Raw genomic sequence first — 26129 nt, 5'->3', positions numbered from 1 at the left:
AGTTAATGATTTTTCAGTATAAAAAAAGAATAATCATAGCTCAATAGGAGTCAACACAGATTACATAAACCATACCAAAAATACAAATTTGCCTTTTTAGTGGGGTTATTAATTGTTCACAGGAATGCTAAACATAGCATTTCCATTAAAAAGGGGTGATATATTCTAATAGAAAATTTGGAAAAAATGTAGTCTGGATGACATTAAAAATATTCATAGCAGATTGAATAACAATATCTAAAACAATTCCTAATGGACACCTGTAAGGTCTTTAATGTCATGTCACAGGGGCTTGTCTTGTTTCTCTATAGCTCTCTATCAATCGTTTGAACGTATAAACAGAATTCCTGTTTATAATTTGTAGATTTCAAGAATCTGGGAAAGGCAGCTGGTACCTTATTTCCCTTAAACCTTCTTGGACAGTTGTTAGTCTGACTTGGGAAGTATTCCAGACCACCCTGCTGGAAGAGTCCCAGTTCTGGTGATGGGGCTACATCTCCACCTCCAGAATACTTGTGTCCCAACCTAGAGAAGACGGTTTTGCTTTTGTCACTATTCTGAGTAACTTGAGTGATCTGCAAAACTCTCTTGAAGGTCTGCAACCCTATCTCTGTGTGGCTTGTCTCCCAGTGATTGAGTCCCTTCTTCCTATGCAGGACATTATTTTTTTAAAAAATCAGCTGATGTCTAGTCGACTCCAGCTCATGGTGACACCATGTGCACCAGCATAGAAGTGTGTTCCACAGGGTTTTCAATGACTGAGTTTTCAGAAGAAGTTTGCCAGGCCTTTCTTCCAAGGCACCTCTGGGTGGACTTGAACCTCCAAACTTTCAGTTAGCAGCCGAGCATGTTAACCATTTGCACCACCCAGGAACTCCTATTAGTCCCAAAAGAAACTCTCAAAAGCCAACTGCTGCCCTGCCATAACTTCTGATGATCCCCTTCCTGGATTCCTCAAAACTGCTTACCCCTGTCTCTCAGGACTGTATGCTACTTCATGGTGCCAGATGTTTGTAAGCATTATAAAATAGGAATATTCACAGCACATAGCAGTACTGCACCAGGCTGTTGTGAGAAATAAAAGGCTGAGAAGAGTGACAGTATGTAGTAATCATTAATAAAAGGCTTGTTGAATTAAATTCAAATTTTTGATGGGTTATCTTATAACAGTTAAAATAGTTCAAAGAGAGAAGATGAGAACTTGAAGTAATAATTTCCTTCATGGAAACGCTCACATAAGGGTTAGAGGGCCGTCCATCAGGGCTGTTTTATAAAGAAACCATGCATATTGAACAAGGTTGGACCACTTTTATCACGTTTCTTATAAGTTTTATGTGCATACAATTTTTCCCAATCTAATACTTTTTGTATTCATCAGAGATCCTAGCATAACGACTTGACAATAATAAACACTCAATATTTTACTTGTTGAAAAAAAGGTAAAGATAGTTACACAAAATACTATACCTCCATGACACCAGTTGAAGAGAATGTAAAGAGCTATTGCCACATCCCATTGAATTGTGACCTGATTCATGCCTGAAAGCAGAAAAAAACATTTATTTCTCTCTGAAAAAAAAAAAGAAAAATGTTGAAATTGTATTCATTTGATAGAATAATGATAAAATAATGAAAATATTTACATTTTTTCCCCATAAGTTATTATTCTCTTTAATGAGAACATTTGTTTAGCAAGGAGGAAAGGGAGTAAGGAAGGAAAGGAGGCAAAGTAATGTCACTAGTGTATGAGCGGGTATGATAAGAAGTGGATAAGTAAAGCAAGAAAATGGAATTTCATACGTTCAAAAATCACTATGAACTCTCTTGGTAAGACATACTGACCCTTGCTAAAATACTTCTAAAAACTAGTCTTTCTCATCAAATGTCCTTTCCTTCTTCTTTAACTTCTGATGATGAATTTTTCTCCTGACCAGAATTATACACCTATAATTACACACCTCTAGAAATATCAGTTTTTGATGAGAAAAAACAAAAATTTGAGAACTTCCAGAAAGGATTTAAAAAGAGGAAAGATGAAGTGAGAGCAAGTATACATGTGCTATCACCATTTAACCTTACAGAAAACACTTTTACCTGCAGAGATCTCAAAAGAAACACATTATAGAAATTCAAAATGATTTTGCCCTTAGTTTACAACTGGAGTTACATTATTCAGTTAGTTATTCTATTGAATAATTTGCTTATTTAATAACCCATTGCCATTGAGTTAATTCTGACTCATAGCAATCCAATACTTAATAATCAACACTAGTTATATTTATCTATTTAATAAAACCTGAACCCGAATAGTTCATATAAAACAATAACAAGAACACAAAACTCATGGCTTATCAAATAGCATAAAACATCTGATAAAATATTAAAAACTGGGAACCCCATAGCTTATGCACATAGGGTTCACTTTCATAATTTGTTAACAACAGTAGTCTTGTCTTTAAAATTCATAGGCAAAGCAAGCTCTAAAATCTTCCCAGTTAGAAGTTAACTACTTAATAGGACATATGCAATAATTGTTAAAGTGATATCAAACAATATTAGAGATCCAACTTTCATCAGTATAAAAGAAAGCAACTTGGCCCACATACTTCCAAAAGGAATCATAAAACCAAAAAAACCCAAACCCGTTGCCGTCAAGTCAATTCCAACTCATAGTGACCCTATAATGCAGGCTAGAACTGCCCTATACGGTTTCCAAGGAGTGCCTGGGGGGTTCGAACTGCCAACCTTTTGGTTAGCAGCTGTAGCTCTTAACCACTACACCACCAGCATTTGCAAAAGGAAGCATAACTATCTTTAACGACTTGAGTGGCCATTGTCTCTTTACCTTTCCACCCGTTTGAAGCACATAATTCCTCTTCAGAGCCAGGCTGCTGCTCTTGTTGGCTGTGTCGTGGTCTTTCCCTGCTGTCTGCCTGTCAGTGATCACTTGAGATTTTCAGCTATGAGCAAATGGAAATGTCAGCAGAGCCCTGACCTACATTTCAGATTCTTGAAGAGAAACTCAAACTGTCCAATTTGAAATGACTGGCTCTCATATCACTCTTTGGGAAAACCCAGATTACTTAAAATGAACTGCTTTGTCAGTACTTTTTTCTCAGCTTAATTTAAAATTATTTCAGTTCTGCAAGAAATAGAACACACAGGTGTGCTTTATTTGTCAAAATTTTTAAGACTTCATTAAAAACCTGATATTTAGTTTTAACTTGGAACCAACATTGTTATTGATTATAAATCTGTTTTTAAGAACAGAAAGTTTAAATGCTACTATTCATTCATTCGTTTAATCAAACAGCATGTTTTTGAGCATCTATTATGTGCGTGCCAGGCAGTGTTTTGGGCATGAAAAAATGGTGATTAATTGCAGGTCAGCTTCATTGTTCTCTTGTTTACAGTGATTAAATACAGATGAACTCTTTTGAACTGTTGTTCATGTTTAGCAAGATTCCACAAGCAAGTAAAAAAACTACCAATATTTATTTATAGTTGAAACTGACTCAACAACAACAGGCGTCACTGGGACCTTTCCTAGTGTACTCTTCTTCCCCTTCCCCCCCGCTTTTACTTGTTCAATATGTGAGCCTTTTCATTCCATGTGCTCGCTTCTGCTGTAAATGAAAGATCACTTGTCTCCTCTACAGTCAGCTTCCTGAAGCCAGGAATTTTGATTTGTCTTCTCAATTTTTATATATGCGTACCTAGCGCATTAGAATAATTTGGAGGACCATTTCAAACATTTCTATACCTGGACTTATTCTAGACAATTAAATCAGAATCTCTGTGGGAGCTGGGCATTGATATTTTTTAAAGCTCCTAATTATTTTAATTATAGGGAGCATCCAGGGTTGAGAAACACTGGATTATCTGAATAAGAGTGTCTTTAAAGACCTCACAGAAGAAATGGCTGTCAATTGGATTTTAATCATTACTAAGATGGCACAGGACCAGGAAATGTCTCCTGTTAATACATTAAAGTTGCCAAGAATCAGAGCCAACTCTATGGCAGCTAACAACCAAAAAAAAAAAAAAAATTGCCATAATTTTCTAAGCTGTGAAGAAGAGGGTGTGGGAAAACATCTCAAATACAGAGAACAGAATATGAAAGTTAGGTGGGTATTTTGGAAATGGAAAGCGGTTTCTCAAGATTGAAGGAAGTAAGACAGGGAACAGAGGGGCCCCCAAATCTGCAAACAAAGTACAGGAAATGGGCCAGGGCGCAGAAACAAAGCCATTCCCCAGAACAATGGGGCAGGGTATCAGAAAATAACCCGCAAACTTCTTTAAAGTTGTCTTACAGAAGCAGCTGGATGAAACCAGCTCCAGGGACTTGTGCAGAACATCCACCTGTGACCTCTGTGTGACCTTCCACCAGGGGCAGTGAGGGGCTTCAGCAGCACCCAGGGAATCGAACTCGGGGGAGTGAGAGACTGCGCAGGTGTGACATAATAAGTCCTGCTATGAATCTGAGATGCCTCCAGGACAGGAGCCACCTTAAAAAGCTGCTGCAAGTGCACCGTAGTTAACATATCCCCACCTATGCCTATGAATAAACATGAATCTTTTCCCTCTCAAGAACTTTAAAAAACCCAGGCAAATCCTTTTTCTATGAGACTGGGGTAAGCATTGCTTTAGGCCTCCCTCGTCTCTACTTGCAAGCCTCTTCAATAAAGCTTTGTTCGTGTGGAAAACTCTACAAGACTTACCTGCCCATTCTTGACCAGTGAGAGGCAAGAACCTTATTTGATTCTGGTAACAGAAGCAGGGTTTGAGCAGGAAAATTAGGTCAGTGCCAGAATGAAATGGGCTGAGTAGTTCAATCTTTATCTTGAAGGTAATGAAGAGATATTAAAGATTGTTCAGCAGAAAAATAACATAATCAAACTAGGTTTTAGAAAGATAATTCTAATTATCATGTGGAGAATTGACTGAACCTGCAGAGCTCACTTGAAGCTATTGAAAATCAAGAGCTGATGAGGGCCTGAGGCAAGGTAAGGCAGTAAGAACTGAGAGGCGGAAACAGAATTTAGAGCTATTGTGGTGGCAGACCTGACAGTTTATTGTGACCAATAAAGCAATAGTGTCAACAGGATTGTGTAGTGAACAGCCTGTGTGGGAGGTTAAGGATTTAAGAACACAAAAAATGACTCCCGTGACTCTTTTTGCTGACTGGGTAAATAATGGCATCAGCTGAGCACACAAAAATAGGAGGAATGTGAGGATGGGGGAGGTAATAAATTATGGTTTGGGCATATTGCGTTGGAGCGGCTCACAGTATGTCCAGAGAGAATAGTCTTGTAGGATAATTGTTGTTGTTGTTGTTAGCTGTCCTCAGGTCAGCCCCCGGCTCGGCTCGGAGCAACCTCATCCTGACTCTGTGTGGACCGCATATGCAACAGAATCAGACTGCTGTGATCCATAGGGTTTTCGCTGGCTTATTTTCTAATGTAGGTTGCCCAGGCCTTTCTTCCTAGTCTGTCTCAATCTGGAAGCTCTGCTGAAACCTGCTCAACATCATAGAATACACAAGCCTCCACTGACAGACAAGTGGTGCCTGGGCTTGAGGTGCACTGGTGAAATCAAACCCAGGTCTTCCACATGGACGGCAAGAACTCTACCACTTGCCCACATAGGCCGTTGTGGACACCGGTAAATAACTTGAAAGAGAAGTTTGGGCTGAAGATCTAAATTGGGACGTTTCAGGATGTCGATAGTATTAAAACTAAGATTGGGGTAAGAGAACTTGGAGCATCCAGAGAGACAAGGGAACCAGAAAAAGTTGACATAAAGGCCACGAAGGAGAGATTGAAGAAGGAGTGTGTGGCCAGTGTCAAATTAGGTTAGAGATTAACTATGGTAAGAAATAAAAAGAAGATTTTGGTTTTGACACTAGTTGGTCTTCCCTGAGAACAATTTCCATAAAGAAGTGGAGGTAGACAGGAAATTTAAGTCAGTTAGATGAGAAAACAAGGAGAGGACATTGGTTAATATTTTAGAATTCAGGCAGTGGAGATGAAACGGATGGAAAGCTCAGTGCCAATGAGGAAAAATTTTTAGTGGAGGTTGGTGGTGGTAGTTTCTAAGTATCTTTTCATGTGTTTACTTGCCATGCATACTGCTGCTTTGGTGACGTGTCCAGATCTTTTGCCCATTTTTATTGGGTTATTTATTTTCTTATTGTTGAGTTCTGAGAGTTCTGTACATATTCTGAAAACCAGTCCTTTATCAGATACTGTTTCGCAAATATTTTCTCCCAGATGGTGGCTTGTCTTCATTTTCTTGTGTCTTTTTTTTTTTTAAATTGTGGTAAAACATACATAACATAAAGATTACTGCTTTAACCATTTTAAAGCATACTATTCGATAGCATTAAGTAGAGTCACATTACAGTCATGTACCACACTATGTCCATTAGGGTAATGTCGCCCTGCATACATGTCCATGGTCCTTTATAGCTCTGGTGTGTATATACGGTTTATGCGGCTAAGTAAATACATCTAAGTATGTACATTTGTCTGGATCCAGGAAAAAAGGAGCAGAGAGGGGATGAAGAAAAGAGGGAGGGGAGGGCAGGGAGTCCCCTGGAAATGCAGGGACAAATCACTGGGGGTTAGTGAACCTTGACAACTCAGGCCAAGTGGTTGAGCAGCTACAGGGCCTGCTCCTACTGCGCAGTGAGTGAGTGGCTGCTGTTCCCAGTTGGGTTAGTGTAGCCTGGCTCCCCTGAGGCACAGGGCTTGGGAAGATGGTGTGCAGGAGAAAGTTCCAAGAGGCAGGGGATGCGGGAGGGTTTAGGAAAGGGCATGGAGTGTGGGATTTTGGACCAGAGAAGAGGGATCGAAGAGGTGCCCTGAAGAAACCATTGAATCAGGAATGGAAGCATATATACTTTGCTAAGAAACAGGGTGTTTGCACAAGGTTCAAATCAGATAACATCCTGTTTCACAGAACTTACTGTGGATATTCAGCAATTCATGACTGTATTGTGCAGCCATCATCCTTTAATTTCAGAACTTTTCCATCACCCCTAAAGGAAATTCTGTACCCATTTATCAGTCACTCCCACTTCCACAGCTGCTGCAGAAGTCAATGGGAAAAACACAATTTAAATCTTGCTTATAGCAAACATTTCAGAAACACGTTAGTTCTCTATAGTGAATTCAGTAAAGTCTGAACCTTAAACGGGGTAGTCAACTAGTCACATTATTATCTTCCCCATTTTAAACTTTGAGGTATTCATATAAAATCTGAATTCATAGTGTGACCTGAGGAGAGTCATGAAGTGATGTCTTCAAAATTCCTACGTAAGGTCTACCTTTTCTGATTCAAATTTCTCTGCTAATATTTGGTAAATGCACCTTATTCGTCCTGTCACAACATCTTAAGTATATTTTTTAAGCTGTGTACATTTAGTATGGAGCCCTGGCAGTGCAGTGGTTAAGAGCTCAGCTGCTAACCAAAAGGTCAGCAGTTCAAATCCACGAGCTGCTTCTTGGAAATCCTATGGGGCAGTTCTACTCGGTCCCATAGGGTTGCTATGAGTCGGAATCCACTTGATGACAATGGGCTTGATTTTTTTTTTTTTTACATTTGGTATATGGGGATGTCACAACTGAAAGGGGGTGATACTGGTAGTGTATTTGACAGGTAGTGTTAGATATGCTGCAAAAGACCTCTTTAAAGTGTTAATAAGCAAAGACGTCACTTTGAGGACTAAGGTGTACCTGACCAAGCCATGGTATTTCCAATCGCCTCATATGCGTATGAAAGCTGGACAATGAATAATGAAGACTAAACAAGAATTGATGCCTTTGAATTATGGTGTTGACAAAGAATATTGAATACTCCATGGACTGCCAGAAGAACAAACAAAGCTGTCTTGGAAGAAGTACGGCCAGAATACTCTTCAGAAGCAAGGATGGTGATACTTCAACTCCCATACTTTGGACATGTTATCAGGAAGGACCAGTGCCTGGAGAAGGCCATCATGCTTAGTAAAATAGAGCGTCAGTGAAAAAGAGGAAGACCTTCAATGAGACGGACTGACACAGTGGCTGCAACAATGGGCTCAAGCATAACAATGATTGTGAGGATAGTGCAGGACTGGGCATTAGTTTCATTCTTTAGTACATAGGGTTGCTATGAGTCGAAACTGAGTTGATGGCATTGAACAACAATACTTTGTGCTATTGTGATTATACATTTTATTTTTACATGTGTTATATCTCCAAAATACATTGTTACTATTTTTGTTTTATATAGTCAATTGTATTTTACAGTGATTAAGAATAAGAACAAATACCTTTTGTATTTACTTTCAATTTTTACCATGCCTAAGACTCTTTATATCTTCAGGTAGCTCTTAGTTTCTGTCTGGTATCATACACCTTCCACAGGCACGTTTATTAAAGCACCAGTAATTTTTTTAAGTTACCAGTGATTTCCCTCAGTTTTTTGTTTGTCAGTTTCACCTTTATTTTTAAAAGATATTTCACTGAGTGTAGAATTCTGTGTTAATGATTTTATTTTTTCAAAACTTTAAAGATGCTTCTTCACTGTCCGCTTGCTTGCTATATAGTTGCTGATGAAAAGTCTGCTGTAATTGTTGTCTCTGTTATTCTCTTTTTAATCTCTTTTATCTCTGGTTGCATTAAAATTTTTCTTTATATATAATTTTTTTTCCAGTTTGTTTATGACAAGTTTATTTCTTTTTTATCCTGGTTGGGGTTTCTGAGATTCTTGCATCTATGAATGTTTGCCTTTCATCATTTTTGGATAATTCTTGGCCATTATCTCATCAAATATTATTTGTCCTATTTTCTGTTTCTTCTCTTCTTCTAGGAGTCCAGTTATATGTATGTTGCACCATTTGATACTGTTCCACAGTTCCACCATTGACTTATTGGTTATGATTCTTTTGAAATTATACAAAAAAAATGAAAGGTTTGCAAATCTCTTCTTCTGTTAGGACATTAAAGGTGGGGAGGGGAGTTGAATCAATTTAGTCAGAAATTTATCTGGGTTTGCATTTTGTTGTTGCTACAGTTGCCTCCAATGGGCAAAATGGTTTCAGATTTTTTCTAGGAGAGGGTTACCTTTGCCTTGTGCTATGCATGGGTGATGGAGAGCTTTACTCAGTGTTAGTGCTCCACTCCTATCTTTCTGCAATCTCTGCACATCTTAACTATAGACTGGGAATCTCTTCATGCTCTTGCCTCTCCCTGAGTGGTAGACTGCTATTGCTTGTTACCCTGTGCTAGGCTTGTGCTGGGAGAGGGTGGGATCTCTGTCCTGGTCTAGCATCACTCTTAGGGAGGCCTTTTGTGCCTGTGCTTCAGAAGTGAGATATTCTTAGCATTCCTGACTCCCCTCCCAATGTCAGCCTAACTTGTCATTTGGTCTTGGGCACTCCTAGCAGTAGGAGACTTCTCCTTGTATAATTGTAGGATCCTAGGCCCAAGACAATTTCTGCTTCTCCCCTAGGTGTACACAAGAATATAAAATGCTAATGGAAGGGTATGAAAATGGTTAAGGGAACAGGGAGAAAGAAGAACAGCTTCAGAGCCACACTCATTCCTTTTTTTCAAGCTTCAGCCCCAAATGCCAACTCCTACAGGGCAAAGCCCATCTGATCTGGATCAATGACTCAGGCTCAGTTTCCTATCTGTTTCCTCCAATCAGGACTAGATTGTAGCTCTGAATTAGACTTCATGGTACCTGGAACTGAAAGGGGCAGCGTGGGAAAGAGGGCATATAGGCCTAACATCCTGGGCATTATGGTATTGTTTTTACCTAGCTTGCATAGTTAACTTTTGCACACCCCAGTGATTTTGTGATTTTGTGGTTTCCTTCTCCCCCCGTCCCCCACCCCTTGTCTTTTCCAAGATCCTATAAAGTTGAAAATTAACCTGTGTTCCTCTTTGGGAGGTAGAACAACAAGCGATAAATCTGGAAGAGAGAGAGACTAAACAAAAGGCCAGTCTTATGACTGGAACCAGGATGGCGTCAGAGGATCTTTGAGAATACTCGCAGAAGGTCAACATGCCCGGAACACAGTCATCATGCCCACCTCAAGGGGGAACTAACAAATTCTTCAGACCCCAAACCCATCCCTATAAAACCCTCCGGTCAGCATCCAGCAGAGGGCAGATTTTGGAGGAGCCCATTCCCTTCTGTCTCTTGTAAATGGGTATACAATAAAGACCCTCTTGCTGCTGAACTCACCCGTCTCAGTATTGCCTTCTGCAGCAGGTGGCTTCAATCCATGCTTTGCAGTAACAGAACCCTCTTCCAAAGCAAAGATGTCACCTTGAGGACTAAGGTACACCTAACCCAATCCAGGATATTTTCAATCACCTCATATGCATGCGAAAGCTGGACAATGAGTAAGGAAGACCAAAGAATTGACAACTTTTAATTCTGGCATTAGAGAAGAATATTGAATATACCACAGACTGCCAAAAGGACAAACAAATCTGTCTCGGAAAAAGTACAACCAGAATGTTCCTTAGAAGCAAGGATGGTGAGACTACGTCTCACACACTTTGGACATGTTGTCAGGAAGGATCGGACCCTGGAGGAGGACATCATGCTTGATAAAATAGAAGGTCAGCAAAAAAGAGGAAGACCCTCAAGTAGTTGGACTGACACAGTGGCTGCAACAATGGGCTCAAGCATAGCAACAATTGTGAGGATGACACAGGACTGGGCAGTGTTTAGTTCTGTTGTGCATAGGGTTGCTATGAGTCGGAACCGACTGGGTGGCACATATCCACTTTGCTTTACCCAGCTCACTGACCAGACCTGCCCTACCTTTCACCACTTACAACTCTGAGTAATTAAGAAAAGTATAATTTAAGCTCCATAGCTTCTGCTTAAGAGGTTATTAATAATACAGAAAATATTATTCATTTCAGAAAACTTTTTATCAAAAACATTGAATTATTTTTCTAACTTCATGACCTTGAAGTTAAGCTCTCATTATCTTGATACGTTTACCTGGAAGCATTCATTCTTCAAATATGCCATGTAAATGACGTATCATTTTATTTTATTAATTTTCTCAGTCTCAGAATTAATAGCCCCATTAATCGTAAAGAGCTATGTAGACTCTTTGAAGGGAAACAAATACCACACATCTTTTGGTTCATCTCGAGGATGGTACCCTCATGCAGCACCTTGATTCTTCCCAGTGTTGAGCACCTTTGGCTCTTTCAGCTCTGTTGGAGGAAAAGGTGCTGCAGGCTTAATCATCGCCACTTCCTGTTGCTCCAAGTGAAGTGTATATTAAAGGTCAACTTTGCGGTGCGTGTGTTGCCTTACCTCCTAAGAGCTTGTTAGAGACTAAAGAACACGAAGACGTGGAGGTGAATTCATAGCCTTCAATGTACAACACTAGATCTTGGAGACTTGCATGCACGCTTTTAAGAGAGACAATTTCCAGGTTCTCAACTTCCTAAAGTTGATTCCTACTTCCTAAAATTGATTTCTCTGAGAACGAGCCTGGGTTCACAGCAGTCATTCTCTCACTTCATAAAGAATGGCACCCCTCTTCGCCACTCATCCCAAATCTTAATATTGGGTATTACCCTGAGTGTAATAGCTCCAAGGCACCAAGCAAAGGAATAAATAGAAATCTTGATTTCAGGAAGGCCTCCTTAAATAATTAATCCAGGCACTTTAAACCCGTAAGGTTTTTAGTTTTTCTTAACCTTATATATTTTTTTAGAAAACTGGAGCTTTCTAAAATACTTCTGATTTAGCATATATTGGGATATTCTGAATTTCTGTCAATGTGGGGGTATTTGGGTCCAGCCTTGAATAGCCTGTATTCAGGGCATCAGAAGCAATTTGAGGGACTTAATGCTATCCTATTGAATGTAAATGGAATTTTTGAAGGACTATCATATTTATGTCTAGAAACATTTGACAAAACTCATAAAATTTTACTTGATTTCTTTTGAATTTGATCTACTTAATTCAATAAGGAAGTTAAAGTCTATTTTATCAAATATCATGGCACGTTTGTTTCTATTATAGTGTATCCTCACTTATTTCATCTTATAAAATGTTCAATACTATCACCTGTTTAAGAGGAAATAAATGTATCAGACTTATGTTGAATATGTTAGATGTTAATTTTAAAACCTGCAAAGGGACATGTAGTTTTTAATGCTTCTTTTAAAAACTTCTTTCCTCATATGAGGAGAACATTCAGAAGACCACGGCAGTAAATCACAACCACACAACAAACAAAACCACACATTGAAAAAATACACCAGAATAATAATAGCGCTTTTCCTTGCATTATAGGATTATGATTATTCTTCTTTGTTTTGCTTTTCTGTAACTTCCTATTTTTTAGGATGAGTGTGTTATATGTGATTGTTTAAAAACATGTCAAAAATACTAAGCACATTAAATAACAGGGAAAACTTTAAGGAAAAGGGCATAAATGGGAGTCTTCTTCCAAGTAGTTTCCAGAATTTGAGACAGCTGGAGGAAATCTTGATGAATCTACTCATGAACACATTTTTCTTACGCAAATTCAACTGTAAATTGAGGGGGAGAGAATTTTTATCCCATTAGACTCCTCTTCCCTCTTCTTCTATTCTTTTCAAAACACACCTTGAGCCTTCACTGACTCAAGGAAAAGAAGGCTATATCAGAAATGTGATTAATAATAATTATTAATAGCTATTTTTTTATAACTATTTTATAACTATGGTTATACTTAATTATTATTATTATTTAAGGAGTCCGTGGATGGTGCTATGGGTAAACTCTCAACTATTAGCCAAAAAGTTGACAGTTAGAACCCACCCAGAGGCACCTCAGAAGACAGGCCTGGTGATCTTTTGAAAGTTCACACCTTTGAAAACCCAGTGGAGCGCAGTTCTACTCTGCACACAGAGGGTCACCATGAGTCAAAATCGACTCCACAGCAATTGGTTTTTTAACTGATTTTAACAACTGCCAGCTCCTCAAGCTTACATTTCAATTTAGTGCTGAACTGAATGTAGAGTTAAGCTTGAAAATTCAGAATGTAAGGAAACGTGCTAGTGAACCACATCATCCATGTTATACGTTCTCATGAACAGTTACGAGAGAAGATTCAGTTTCCTGAAGGTTTACGACAATCACGAGCAAGACTGAGTACTGCTCCCGGGATTTCCGTGGTCTGCAGACTGCCACAGCTCTACCTGATTTACGCCCATCCAGAGAAGTCACACCTGGAAAATCACAGTTGTGATATGCTAGTTATGTCTTTTCTAATACACATTAAAATAAGCACCAAAACAACAACAACAAAACAGCTGCCATTGAGTCCATTCCAACTCATGGCGACCCCATGTGTTTCAGGGCAGAACTGTGCTCCACAATTTTCCAACAGTTGTAACCTTTTGGAAGCAGATTGCCAGGCCTTTTTTCCAAGGCATCTCTGGGTGGATTCAAATTGCCAACCTTTTAGTTAGTACCCAAGAGCTTAACCATTTGCACCACCCCAGGGACTCTATAAGATAAAAAAAAAAATTTTTTTTTTTTTTGGCATGTGGTTATTAAAATGAAAATGTTTATCTGTGCACTATCCAAAAATATACCATGCCCTGACCAGAGGCACACAAAATACACTGCAGGAAACTGGCTTAGAATAGCCTCTGTAGCAAACTAAATTTTTGTAGGATAAAATGAACTTTTTTTGCTTTACTTTGGCATGTTTTCTCGCCATCCTCCCCATTTTTTTGAATAGGAAAATGAGAGGATTTTTTATTAACAATGTAAAATATACCAATCAATATTTGCCTTTCTATAAACATGCATTGAGTGGTATAACTCAGGCGAAAGGAGAATTATTCTTTGTCAATTTTTTCTGTCCATATTTGTTCTGACCTTATGTACTCTTACCAACTTTTAGAACATTCATTTATTCAAGAAATGTTTATTTATTGAGTACTGACTATGTTCCAGTAATTATTCTAGTGCTGGGGATAAGGAGGTAAACAGAGGAAAATCCTGCCCTCATGGAGCTTGCATTCTAGCATGAGGAGACACAATAAATAAATAAGTAAAATATAGCATTAGGTGGTGATAAGCGTTTGGGGAAAAATAAAATGCGAATGGCAGAGAGAGTTCAGTGTGCTCAGAGAAGGCCCCACTGGAATAGGACATTTGAATAGTGATCGGGTAGAAGTGAGGGAATAAGCCATGGAGTTAATTTGGGGAACAGCATTTCAGGCAGACAAAACAATGAGGGCGGAGGAAAGGGAAAGGGGCCCTGGGGTGCAATTGAGGACCAGTGTGGGAGAAGCAAGTTAAGCAAGGGGAGAACAGCAATAGTGTAATAAAATTAAAAAAGTTGCTGTCAAGTCACTTCTGACTCATAGCAACCCTAAAGGACAGAGTAGAATTGCCCCATAGGGTTTCCAAGGAGCAGCTGGTGGAACTGGTGGATTTAAACTGGTTAGCAGCCACACACTTAACCACTGTGCCGTTAGGGCTCTAATAGTGTGATAGTGTAAGGTTTTTTGGGTCTCCTGATGATTGAGATGGGGAGCTATTGGAGGATTTTAAGCAGAAGAATAAAGATTTGACTCTAAGGACTCTGGCTTACACAACCAGAAATATTAGATAAGCGACCATCAATTGAGATGGGGAAAACTTTAAAAAGAATGTATTTTGCAGAAAAATGGGGAAGGGAATGTGATTTTGAGCATGTTAAGTGTGAGATGCCTATTACATATATAGATAGGATGTTAAGTAGGAGGTTAAATATATGAGGCTGCAATTCAGGGGAAAGATACAGGCTGAGTATATAAGCTGGAGTATCACTATAAATGGCATTTAAAGCCATAAGCCTGGATGAAATTACCAAGAGAATAGATACAGACAACAGAAAGAAAAAGGAAGAAGTCCTAGGGCTGACTACAGAACATTCCTGTGTAAAGACATCCGGAAAAATAAACCAAGGCATATTTTCTACTAACTCTCCATAAGAAACTTACCAGGAAATTCACTTACTTCTGATTGGAAAAATAGTTAACTGTACATATCACAAAACCATAGAATTTTGAGCCTAAAGGAGACTTTAACTTAAAGGGTGATCAAATTCAAGTACTTGGCTCTTTGGCCACAAAACTTTGACCTTTCAAAAACTAGCTGGCTGAGTCATTCATCTAATTTCAAATTAGAGATTTAATGTCAGTCAAATGCTGCAGCAATGACTGAAAAATGAACCTCCAGTATAAAGTAGGCATTTACAGTAAATGCAGACTTGTTCAGGCAACAGAGGGGAATCTAGTTCAAGAGATCAGCTCAAGGGTTTGGGTAGGGGACTATCTCAGTTCCACAAATATTTATGGAGTGCCTATTTTATGTAAGACACTTGATGGGGTACTTTGGAAAAGAAAAAAGGTGAGACACTGCCCTTTTCTTCAGAACGGTGACAGCAAAAAAAGGGGCGGGGGGAATAAAATAAGTAAAACATGAGGCAAAATGTGATAAAAGCCATAAAGAGAGAAAAACACGTTATGGAGATTCAAATTCAAGAAAGCGATTTTTTTTTTTTTGCTGGAAACATCTGAGAAGGCTCCAGAGAGGATGAGGCATTTAAGATAGCCCCTAAAATAGGGATGGGAAGGGATTTGGACAAGTTGAGCATATAGTATGTATGGGCAAAAGTCCTGGGGTTGGCAAGTTCAGGTGTGTGTTTCACTGGCGACTGTTCATGCCCAAAGACCATCGATATCGTCACCCATACTCATTCCATTGTTTTCTCTCAAATTGGAGGAGGAGAGAATACACAAATAATTACTGATTTGAATAGATCAAGAAAATATGTGTGCCAATACTAATTCATTTGTAAGGGACCAAACCCAACCAAACTTGCTTAGGCAAAAAAGAAGAATTGAATTGGCTCACAGAACCTAAGAAAGGGTAAAGATGCAGCTGGACCCCAAGAATAAGAAAGTGTCCTTGACGATTCCAAGTTAATCTCTCTTTCTTTTTATAGCTGCTTGCTTAAGAGTAGGCCCTGCCTTAAATTTCTAATCTAGTTTCTTTATGTTTGTGAAACAAGGGCAGCAGTAAATGGGAAAGAGAAAAATTCTGGAGCTAGGGAGACCTGAGTTTAAATCCTAGCTTGGCTATTTACTAGTTGAAAAACCTTGGTCAAGTTGCCAACCTATTTTAGCATCAATTTTCTTTTCTGTAAAATGTAGATAATAATATACTCACTCTATGGTAGGTCGCGGGAGTGGGTGTTTAAATGAGAGTGTGTCTATAAAATGCACATCACAGTGTCTGGCACATGAGTATATAAATGTTATATACTTTATATAAATGTTAGTGTCTTGGTTATGAGGCTAACAAATGAAATAAGGCAAAATCCCTATACTGACTTCAGTGCTTTGCTGTTTCTGCACTAAAAATCTAATACCATTATACCCAGCCCCAGTGCCGTCCAGTCGATTCTGACTCATAGTGACCCTATAGGACAGAGTAGAACTGCCCCATACAGTTTCCAAGTAGCACCTGGCGGATTTGAACTGCCAGCCCTTTGGTTAGCAGCCATAGCACTTAACCACTATGCCACTAGGGTTTCCAATACCATTATAGAATGGAAAAAAAAAATATCAAATGAAATGGAGCACAAGTTTACATTAAAAAAAAGGAAAACATCTAAGTCATCGACATTATATTTGAGATGAAAATTTTATTAAAAAACAAGTTAAAAAAAAAAAGCACTTGGTTCTACTAATGAAACCTTCAGGGAATCTGTGAGAATTTTCATTTCATGCTTCAGTCAGTAGCGAAGCTCATGTAGTTTATTGTTAAATTCTGTACAATAAATTAAATCTGAAGAACTTAACACATCTTTCACCATTCACAATTTGCAGGCATGATTCAGTTGTTTTAACTAAGAAGAGATTTTAACTTCATAGTCAATAATCATAGTCAGTAGCCAGTACCTTTCTTTTTCAGAATGTTTCTTTTATATACCTCATTTTCTTCACAGTATTGGTAAAGCATTCACAAACAAGTTGTAAAAAGACAAATTATAGTATAAATCAGGTTGTCAAATTTCCACTTTCTCATTTAACAGAGCAAATCTCAGATGATGAATTTAATTGTCTTCTTTGACACCCCTATGGTGCCGTGATTAAGAGCTTTGCTGCTAACCAGAAGGTTAGCAGTTTGAGTCCATCAACCACTCTTTAGAAACCCTACAGGGCAATTCTATTTTGTCCTATAGGGTCACTATGAGTCGAAATCGACTGTACGGCAATGGGTTTTTCGGTTTTATAGTTTGCATGGAGTCTCTGGGTGGCCCAAATGGTTAAGCGCTCAACGATTAACTGAAAGGTTTTGGAAGTATGAACCCATGTAGAGATATCTCAGAAGAAAGGTCTGGAGACCTTCTGAAAGGCCACAACCTTAAGAACCCTATGGAGCCTAGTTCTACTCTGCAATGCATGGGGTTGCCATGAGTCAAAATCGACTCTACAGCAAAGGGTGGTAGTAGTTTACAATTTTCCTACATGATCCATGATCCTTGATGTGGCCTTATTTATAAGAACCCTCATATTTTGCTAAAGTTTCTTCTTACTAGTCAGTTTTTAAATAGAAGATCGGTTCAATATGTTAAATTTTTATCCATGCTTCCTATTACTATTCAATAGTAAAGAAACCCCAAAGAGTTTTATAACTTTAGATTGTATTGTGTATGTTTTTATTGGTAAATGAAAAAATTACAGAAGCTTCTTTTAAAAAGCCCCAAATTTCAAACTAGAGTTGGAAGCAAAACCAGTAAGTCTGAGTCAACTTTTAAAAATTATCTTTACCCCAACAACACCTGTATTTTTAATAAATTTCCCCCATTATAAAAAAACTTTGAAAGTCTAATTTCCTCTTCTCGAGCAAGTCATTAACCTCATTTGATCATAGTAACCACAAGGTATAAATAGCACATTGATTTCTTATTAGATAGCTCTTAATACACTGTACCTTCAACTATTTTTATTTTAAGCCATTTCCCATGATGAATATAAGCAACTTAGAGATAACTTAAAAATAGAAAAAAAGGTTATTTTGATGTGCTTGTATTTGCAATAGTCAGTGTGATGGTTAATGTTGTGTGTCAACTTGGCTAGACCATGATTCCCAATATTTTGTAACTCTCCTCCATTTTGTGCTTTTGTGTAATTATCCTCCCTTTTATGTGTTGTAAATCCTAAACTTCTATATGTTAATGAGCCAGGATTACTGTGAGGTGTCTCTTGAATCACACCCTTACCCACGTCACCACCTTACTCAAGTATCTCATGTAAGGGGAGTTTCCTTGAGGGTGTGACCTACATCCAACTATATATGGACACTCTGGAAAACCTCACCTTTGCTCTGGATCCTGCATTTGGCTCATCATCATCTGACCTCCAGTTCTTGAGACTTGAACCTTTCATGTGACCTGCCAATTCTGGGATTTGCCAGCTTCTGCAGCTCTGTGAGCTAGCTGCCTGCCATCTGACTTGCCGATTTGGGGATTCTCCAGCTTCCACAGACCCATGAGCCAAAAGCCTACTGTATGACCTGTTGATGGTGGGTTCATCAGCTCCTGCTACCATGTGAGTCAGGAGAAGCCACTAGCCTGATGCCTGACCTACAGATGTAGGACTTGCCAGCCTCCATAAACATGTGAGCCATTGCCTTGAGATAAATTGCTCTGTATTTATTTATAACCGTTGCCATTGAGTCAATTCCGACTCATAGCAACACTATAGGACAGAGTATAACTGCCTTTTAGGGCTTCCAAGGAGTGGCTGCAGGATTTGAACTGGTGACTTTTAGGTTAGCTGCCAAACTCTTAGGCACTTCACCATAGAGGAGCCTAGCCTAGCCCAGCCTAGCCTAGCCCTAGCCCTAGCCCTAGCCCTAGCCCTAGCCCTAGCCCTAGCCCTAGCCCTAGCCCTAGCCCTAGCTCTGGTCCTGGCCCTGGCCCTGGCCCTGGCCCTGGCCCTGGCCCTGACCCTGGCCCTACCCTAGCCCTAGCCTAACCTAGCCTGTAACCACTATGCCACCAGGGTGTTCGTTTATCTTTTAGCAGCCTGTAAAATCTGTCCTGAGTCACAGACAAGATATTCACCCTGTCTAGGTTTTCCCTGTGAAACACATGCATAGCCTTTGATTTTGTTACACTGAAGAAGCGTGGAAGGAGCCGAGGCTTTGAAATGAAATATACTTAGCCTCTCACTATCTGTCATGGATTGAATTGTACCCCCACAAAATTTGGTTAGGCTGTGATTCCCAGTAGTATGTGGTTGTCCTCCATTTTGTGATCATAATTTTCCTATGTGTTGTAAATCCTGCTGGCGTAGTGGTTAAGGGCTACAGCTGCTAACCAAAAGTTTGGCAGTTCAAATCCCTCAGCTGCTCCTTGGAAACCTTATGGGGCAGATCTATCCTGTCCTATAGGGTCACTATGAGTCTGAAATTGACTCGATGGTAGCAAGCTTTTTTTTTCTTTAATCCTAATCTCTGCCTAGATTATGTTAAAGAGTATTAGAGTGGGATTGCAATACTCTTACTGATCTAATATGAAGCGAGTTTCCCTGGAGCGTGGCCTATACTACCTTTTATCTTACAAGAGATAAAAGGAAAGGGAAGCAAGCACAGAGTGGAGGATCTCATACTATCAAGAAAGCAGCACTGGAAGCACAGAGCATCCTTTGGACCCAGAGGCTCACTGCACTGAGAAGCTCCTCGATCAGGGGGAGATTGATGACAAGTACCTTCCTCCAGAGCTGACAGAGAGAAAAAGCCTTCCCCTGGAGCTGATGCCCTGAATTTAGATTTGTATCCTACTAGACTGTGAGAAAATTAATTTCTCTTTGTTAAAGCCATCCACTTGTGGTATTTCTGTTATAGCAGTCCTAGACGACTAAGACACTATCTAAGTAATTTTGTCAAGTTATTTAACCTCTTTGAGCTTCAGAGGGATAATTGCACCTACCTCATAAGTTTGTGAGGAGGGTTAAATGAGGTTAGGGCTACCATACAGGATCCAATTAAACACAGTTTATTCTTAAATTAAGTAACATAGATAAAGCACCTAGTGTAACACATCACTCATGAATTCTCCAACCCACTTTCTCCTAAAATTTTTGCTGGCTTTCTCTGAATAGCACTGTTACGAATTGAAGTATGTCTCCCCAATAGATGTATTGAAGTCCTAACCTCTGTACTTTTGAATGTGAACTTGTTTGGATATATGGTCTTTTTTTGAAGATGTGATCAGTTAACAAGGTAATACGAGAGTAGAGTGGGTCCTAGTCCCTTCTAAGTGGTGTCCTACAAAAGGAAAAAACAAACTTGGTGTGATGGTAAAGATTGTGTGTCATCTTGGCTGGACCAAGTGTTTTGGCAGTCGTGTAACATCGTGATCATTTTCCTGTTGAGATTTGATACGTGATCACCCCCATGCCCCCATGATGTATCTGCTGTGAGTTGGTACTGGTGGGGGCGGGGCCTGTGGTGGCTCATCGCCCCCTTCAGCCTTCATCTCTCTGTCCTCTGTCTCCTCATTTCTTCCCTCTCTCCTTGCCAGAGCTTTTTCTTGTTCTGGATCCTGCAGTTGGCTCTTGTTAGTCCGACCTCCATTTCTTGGGACTTGAGCTAGTGGCTTACCTGTGGTCTTGCCTGCTGATCTTGGAATTCATTGATCTTCACAGCCTGTGAGCAACAGCCCTGCTCGCTGGTCTGCTGATCTTGGGTTCACCAGCCCCTGTGGCTATGTGAATCAGGAGAAGCCTCTTTCATGACCCACGGACTTGGGACGTTACAGCCTTGTCATGGGTTGAATAGTGCCCCTGCAAAATATCTGTCATCTTGACTAGGTCATGATCCCCAGTATTGTATGATTGTCTACCATTTTGTCATCTGTTATGATTGCCTTAGGTGTTGTAAATCCTATCCCTATGATGTAATAAGATGGATTAGTGGCAGATATATTGATGAGATCTACAGGATTAGATAGTGTCTTAAGCCAATCTCTTTTGAGATATAAAAGACAAGCCAGCAGAGAGACAGGAGGACCTCATACCACCAAGAATGAAAAGCAGGACCGCACGTCCTTTAGATCTGGAGTTCCTGCACGAGAAGCTCCTCAACCAGGGGAAGATTGATGACAAGGACCTTCCTTCAGAGCCTGGAAGAGAAAGCCTTTCACTGGAGCCAAAGTCCTGAATTTGGACTTGTAGCCTACTAGAACGTGAGAGAATAAATTTCTCTTTGTTGAAGCCATACACTTGTGGTATTTCTGTTATAGCAGCTGGAGATGACCAAGAGGACCCTCTACAACTGCATGAGCTATTTCCTTGATATAAATCTCTATGTATATATACGGACACCCTGGTGGTGCTACAGCTGCTAATTGAAAGGTCAACAGTTCGAACTCACCAGGCACTCCTTGGAAACTATGGGGCAGTTCTACTCTGTCCTATAGTGTTGCTATGAGTTGGAAGTGACTCAATGGCAATGGGTATATATATATTTATACACTTTACTGGTTTTGCTTCTCTAAAAACTCAGCCTAAGACATTCAGAGACAGAGTCATATAGGAGGTTGAAAGATGCCATGTGAAAATGCATCTAAAAGTCAAAGAAAGCCAAGAAACACCCAGGATTACCAGAAGCTGGATGAGACAAGGAAGGATCTTCTAGAGCTGACAGAGAGAACATGGCACTGCCAATGCCCTGAATTCAGACTCTTAGATGCCAGGACTAAGAAACAATAAATTTCTGTTCTTTAAAGCCACCCACTTTGTAGTATTTTATTAAAACAACACTAGGAAACTAAGAAAAGGACCAAAAAGAAGCAAATAACAAGTGTACTATCTAGGGCATATCTTTTTTTTTTTTACATAATATTTTATTTTCTTTTTGGTGCAAGTTCACACAGCAAATTAGGTTCCCATTTAATAATTTCTATGAATATTGTTCAGTGAGATTGGTTATATTTTTCACAATGTGTCGACATTCTCATTTTCCTTTTGGTTGTTCCATTAATTTAGCATCCCTGTCCCAACCTCCCCCCCGCCCCCCCCCTCCCGCCCCACATTCTTGTCTTTGCACTAGAGTAAATGTTGACCACTTGGTCTTATATACATGTAGTTGATTTTTTTTTTTTTTGACAGCACAGTATTCATGGGTGATGTTGTTCATTTTATGAGCTAATCTGCTATTTAACTGAAAAGTGACCTCCAGGAGTGGTTTCTGTTCCAGGTTTAAAGGGTGTCTCAGGGCAGTCTTGGAGGTTCCTCTGATCTCTACTGGCCCAGTAAGTCTGCCCTTTTTTAAGAATTTGAGTTTTGTTCAACATTTTTCTCCCATTTTATCCAGGTTCATCTATTGTGTCCCTGGTGAGAACTGTCAATAGTGGTAGCTGGGCACCATCTAGTTCCTCTGCTCTCATGATAGATGAGGCCGTGATTCATGTGGGCTATTAGTCCTATAGAGTAGTTTCTCCTTCGAGTCATCAGTTTCCTTCTTTCTCTTTTGCTCCGGACGAGTAGAGACCAATAGTTATATCTTAGATGGCCATTTGCAAGCTTTTAAGACCCTAGACACTACTCACCAGACTAGAATGTAGAACATAAACTTTATGAACTATGTTATGCCAATTGACTGAGTTATCCCGGATTCATCTATGTTATAATATGTTTTGGGAACTCATATTATTCTTTATAGCTGTGTATCATTCCATTGTATTTATCCATCATCTGTTAAAGGGCATTTAGGTTGTTTCCATCTTTTTGCTATTGTGAATAAAGCTGCAATGAACATAAGTGTGCATATGTTTATACATGTCACTTCTATTAGATCTCTAGGGTATATACCTGGAAGTGTAATCATTGGATCATAAGATATTTCTATTTCTAACTTTTTCAGGAAGTGCTATACAGTTTTGCATGGTGGTTGTACCATTTTACAATCCCACCAGCAGTGGATCAGGATTCCAGTCTCCCCACAACCACGCCAGGATTTGTTGTTTTCTGTTTTTGTTTGTTTGTTTTTTATCAGTGCCATTTTTGCAAGAGTGAGATGTATCTCATTGTGGTTTTGATTTGCATCTCTCTAATGGCTAATGGTAGAGAGTATCTTTTCATGTGCTTGTTGGTTGCTTGAATGCCTTCTTTGGTGAAGTGTCTGTTCATGTCCTTTGCCCATTTTTTAATTAAATTGTTTGCTTTTTGTTGTTGAGTTGTTTAAATTTTCTATATATTTTAGAGATTAACCCCTCATCAGATACTTTGTTCCCAAAGATCTTTCGCAGCCTATAGGATCTCTTCTCACTCTTCTGATAAAGTTTTTTGATGAGCATAAGTATTTAATTTTTATGAGGGCCCAGTTACCTAATTTGTCTTCTATTGTTCATGGGTTTGTAATTGTGATTGACAATCTATGTCTAAAGTAATTAGGTCCCATAGTTTTGTCCGTGTATTATCTTCCAGGAACTTTATAGTTTTAGCTTTAACATATAGGTCTTTGATCTATTTTGAGTGAGTTTTTGTATATGGTGTGAGGGATGGGTTCTGTTTCATTCCTCTGCAAAAGGATATCCAATTTTGCCAGCACCATTCATTAAAGAGACTGTTTCTTCCCCATTGACTTTGACCCTTTGTAGAAAATCAGCTGCCCATAGATGGATTGCTTTACTTCTGGGTTCTCAGCTCTATTCCATTGAGTTACTTGTCTTTCATTAAACCAGTACCAGGCTCTTTTGGTTACTGTGGCTATATAATATGTTTTGAAATCACGAAATGCAAGGCCTCCTGCTTTGTTCTTTTTCTTCAATATTACTTTGGGTATTTGGGGCCTCTTTCCTTTCCATATAAAGTTGATGGTTAGCTTTTCCATTTCAATAAAGAAGGATGGTAGAATTTGGATCAGGATTGCATTATATCGATAGATTGCTTTAGGTAGTATTGACATTTTCACATTGTTAAGTCTTCCAACCCAAGCATGGAAAATTCTTCTATTTATGTAGGTCTCTTTTAGTTTCTTGCAGTAGTGATTTATAGCTTTCACTGTATAAGTCTTTACATCTCTGGCTAGGTTTATTCCTAGGTATTTTATCCTTTTGGGGGATAGGCATATTCTTATTTGTACCATTTGTACCTCTCCCTCAGAGGCTTTTCATCATTTCTGATGACTAAATATTTTGAGTACTTTCTAAACCAAATACAGTAGGTGTGTAGTGAAGAATGTGTCCTTGCCTAAAAAGAAGTTCTGGCCTTTGCCCTAGGCTTCTGGAAGGTAACCTCTGAGCCCTTACATGATGTTATGCCTGGTAAGAGTGTCTTCGTTTGCCTGGGATCCAATCTAACAATGGTGATTTAGGGCAGTGGCTGGTCACACCTACATAGTCTTAGAGTAGGGGCTGTTCATTCAGAAACACCAACAATGTGATTTAGCCTGGGTCATACGGTATCAATGGACCTAGAAACTGAGATTAACTATGTGGACCATCAATCAATCATGCCTACGTGATCACACTCCAATAAAAGCTCGGGACACTGAAGCTCAGGTGCATGTCCCTGGTTAGTAATACTCGTGTGTATTGTCACACATTGATGCCAAAACAGCAATGGGTCCTGACTCCATGCAGAGTGTACAACAGAAGCTCTGTGTTTGGTACTTTCCCTGGACTCTGCCATATGGGCTTCTTTCCTTGGCTGATTTTAATCTATATCTTTTGGCTATAATAAGTTTAAATGTGAATATAACAGCTTTCAGTGAGTTCTGTCTGTCTTTCTAGTAAATTATCGAATTTGAGATTAATTTTGGAAATCCCCCTCTGATGGTTAATTTTATGGGTCAACTTGGCCGGGTTATGGTAACCAGCTGTTTGGTCAAGCACTAGTTTAGATGCTGTTATGGCGACACTTCATCTTACACACTTTGGACATGTCATCAGAAAGGACCAGTCCATGGAGAAGGACATCATGCTTGGTAAAGTAGAGGGTCAATGAAAAAGAGGAAGATCCTCAGTGAGATAGATTGACACAGTGGCTGCAACAATGGGCTCAAATGTAACAACTATTGTGAGGATGGCGCAGGACAGGGCAGTGTTTTGTTCTGCTGTATTTGGAGTTGTTATGAGTTGGAACCAACTCCACAGCACCTAACAACACCTAACAATGTGCAGTAATTACATGTCATTAAATCAGTTGGTCTAAAGTAGATAATCCTCCATTTTGTGGGTGGCTCTTATTCAATCAGTTGAAGGCCTTAAAAGCAAAAAGGGAGTTTTCCCTAGGTTGTATTCTGCCTCCAGACTATAAATAGACTTCTTGCCAGAACTCCTCTGCTCTCCACTCTTTCTGTCACATGACCTACAGACTTGGGAACACAAAACTACAGGAATCTCCAGCCTGTTGCCTGACTTACAGATTCTAGATTTGTCCAGCCACAACAATCATGTGAGCCAAGTCTTTAAAATAAATCTGTCTTTCTTTGTATACATAGATAGGTAATAGGTAGACAAATAGATAGACAGACAGACATACACAGTTCTGTTTCTCTAGAAAACCCTAAGGTGTCCCTGAACTTGTATTTGGTCTCAGAAGTCAGGGTGGTCTTGGGAAATGTGACCTCTAACTTTGTAGTTAGCTTAAATTCTTCTCAGTAGAGAAAAGTCTGCAGATACTACACTCTTTGCTTTCCTACAAAATAGAGTTGACATTTCAAAAAATTTTTATTTTTAAAAATAAAACATTCATTAGGTCTTTAACCCAGTGTTTATTTATAACAGATTCATGAACTTATTCAGTAAGTATCAGTTGCATTTAACTAAGAACAATTAAAGTAGTTAGAAGATAATTCACGTAATTTGTTTCTGGTGCACATCTTACCAAAATTTTATTAAAGAAAAAATACTGCGTGATATTGGTAAAATTACATACTTTCTTTGAATTTGAGTCTAAAATTGAATTTTAACATCTCTAAAATTGAAGATAATACCTTTCTCATAAATACTAATTAAGAATTAATGAAGGATGAAATGAGATGTTATTTAAAATAGCTAGACTAGTATCTGGCATGTAGTACGTGTTCTACAA

General features: G+C 39.1%; 1 protein-coding gene across 2 annotated transcripts in view; it reads right to left on the bottom strand.

Moving 5' to 3' along the window:
• IL23R (interleukin 23 receptor) overlaps positions 1-3065 on the bottom strand; it is an 80172-nt gene extending 77107 nt beyond the window's left edge. Inside the window, exons 1-2 of one of the 2 annotated variants that reach the window (XM_064282110.1) lie at positions 2846-3065; positions 1468-1539 (exon numbers count right to left, since the gene is read on the bottom strand). In XM_064282110.1, the coding sequence (XP_064138180.1) occupies positions 1468-1537 (70 nt within the window). In that variant the 5' untranslated portion in view covers positions 1538-1539; positions 2846-3065. The remainder of the gene's footprint in view (positions 1-1467; positions 1540-2845) is intronic. The other variant, XM_064282109.1, reaches the window with a different exon arrangement.
• Between the last annotated feature and the right edge of the window lie 23064 nt (positions 3066-26129).

This window comes from Loxodonta africana, chromosome 3, assembly GCF_030014295.1.
Source record: "Loxodonta africana isolate mLoxAfr1 chromosome 3, mLoxAfr1.hap2, whole genome shotgun sequence".
Taxonomy (NCBI): domain Eukaryota; kingdom Metazoa; phylum Chordata; class Mammalia; order Proboscidea; family Elephantidae; genus Loxodonta; species Loxodonta africana.
The sequence above is the reverse complement of the archived record's forward strand: the minus strand, read 5'-3'. Positions and strand labels throughout refer to the sequence as shown.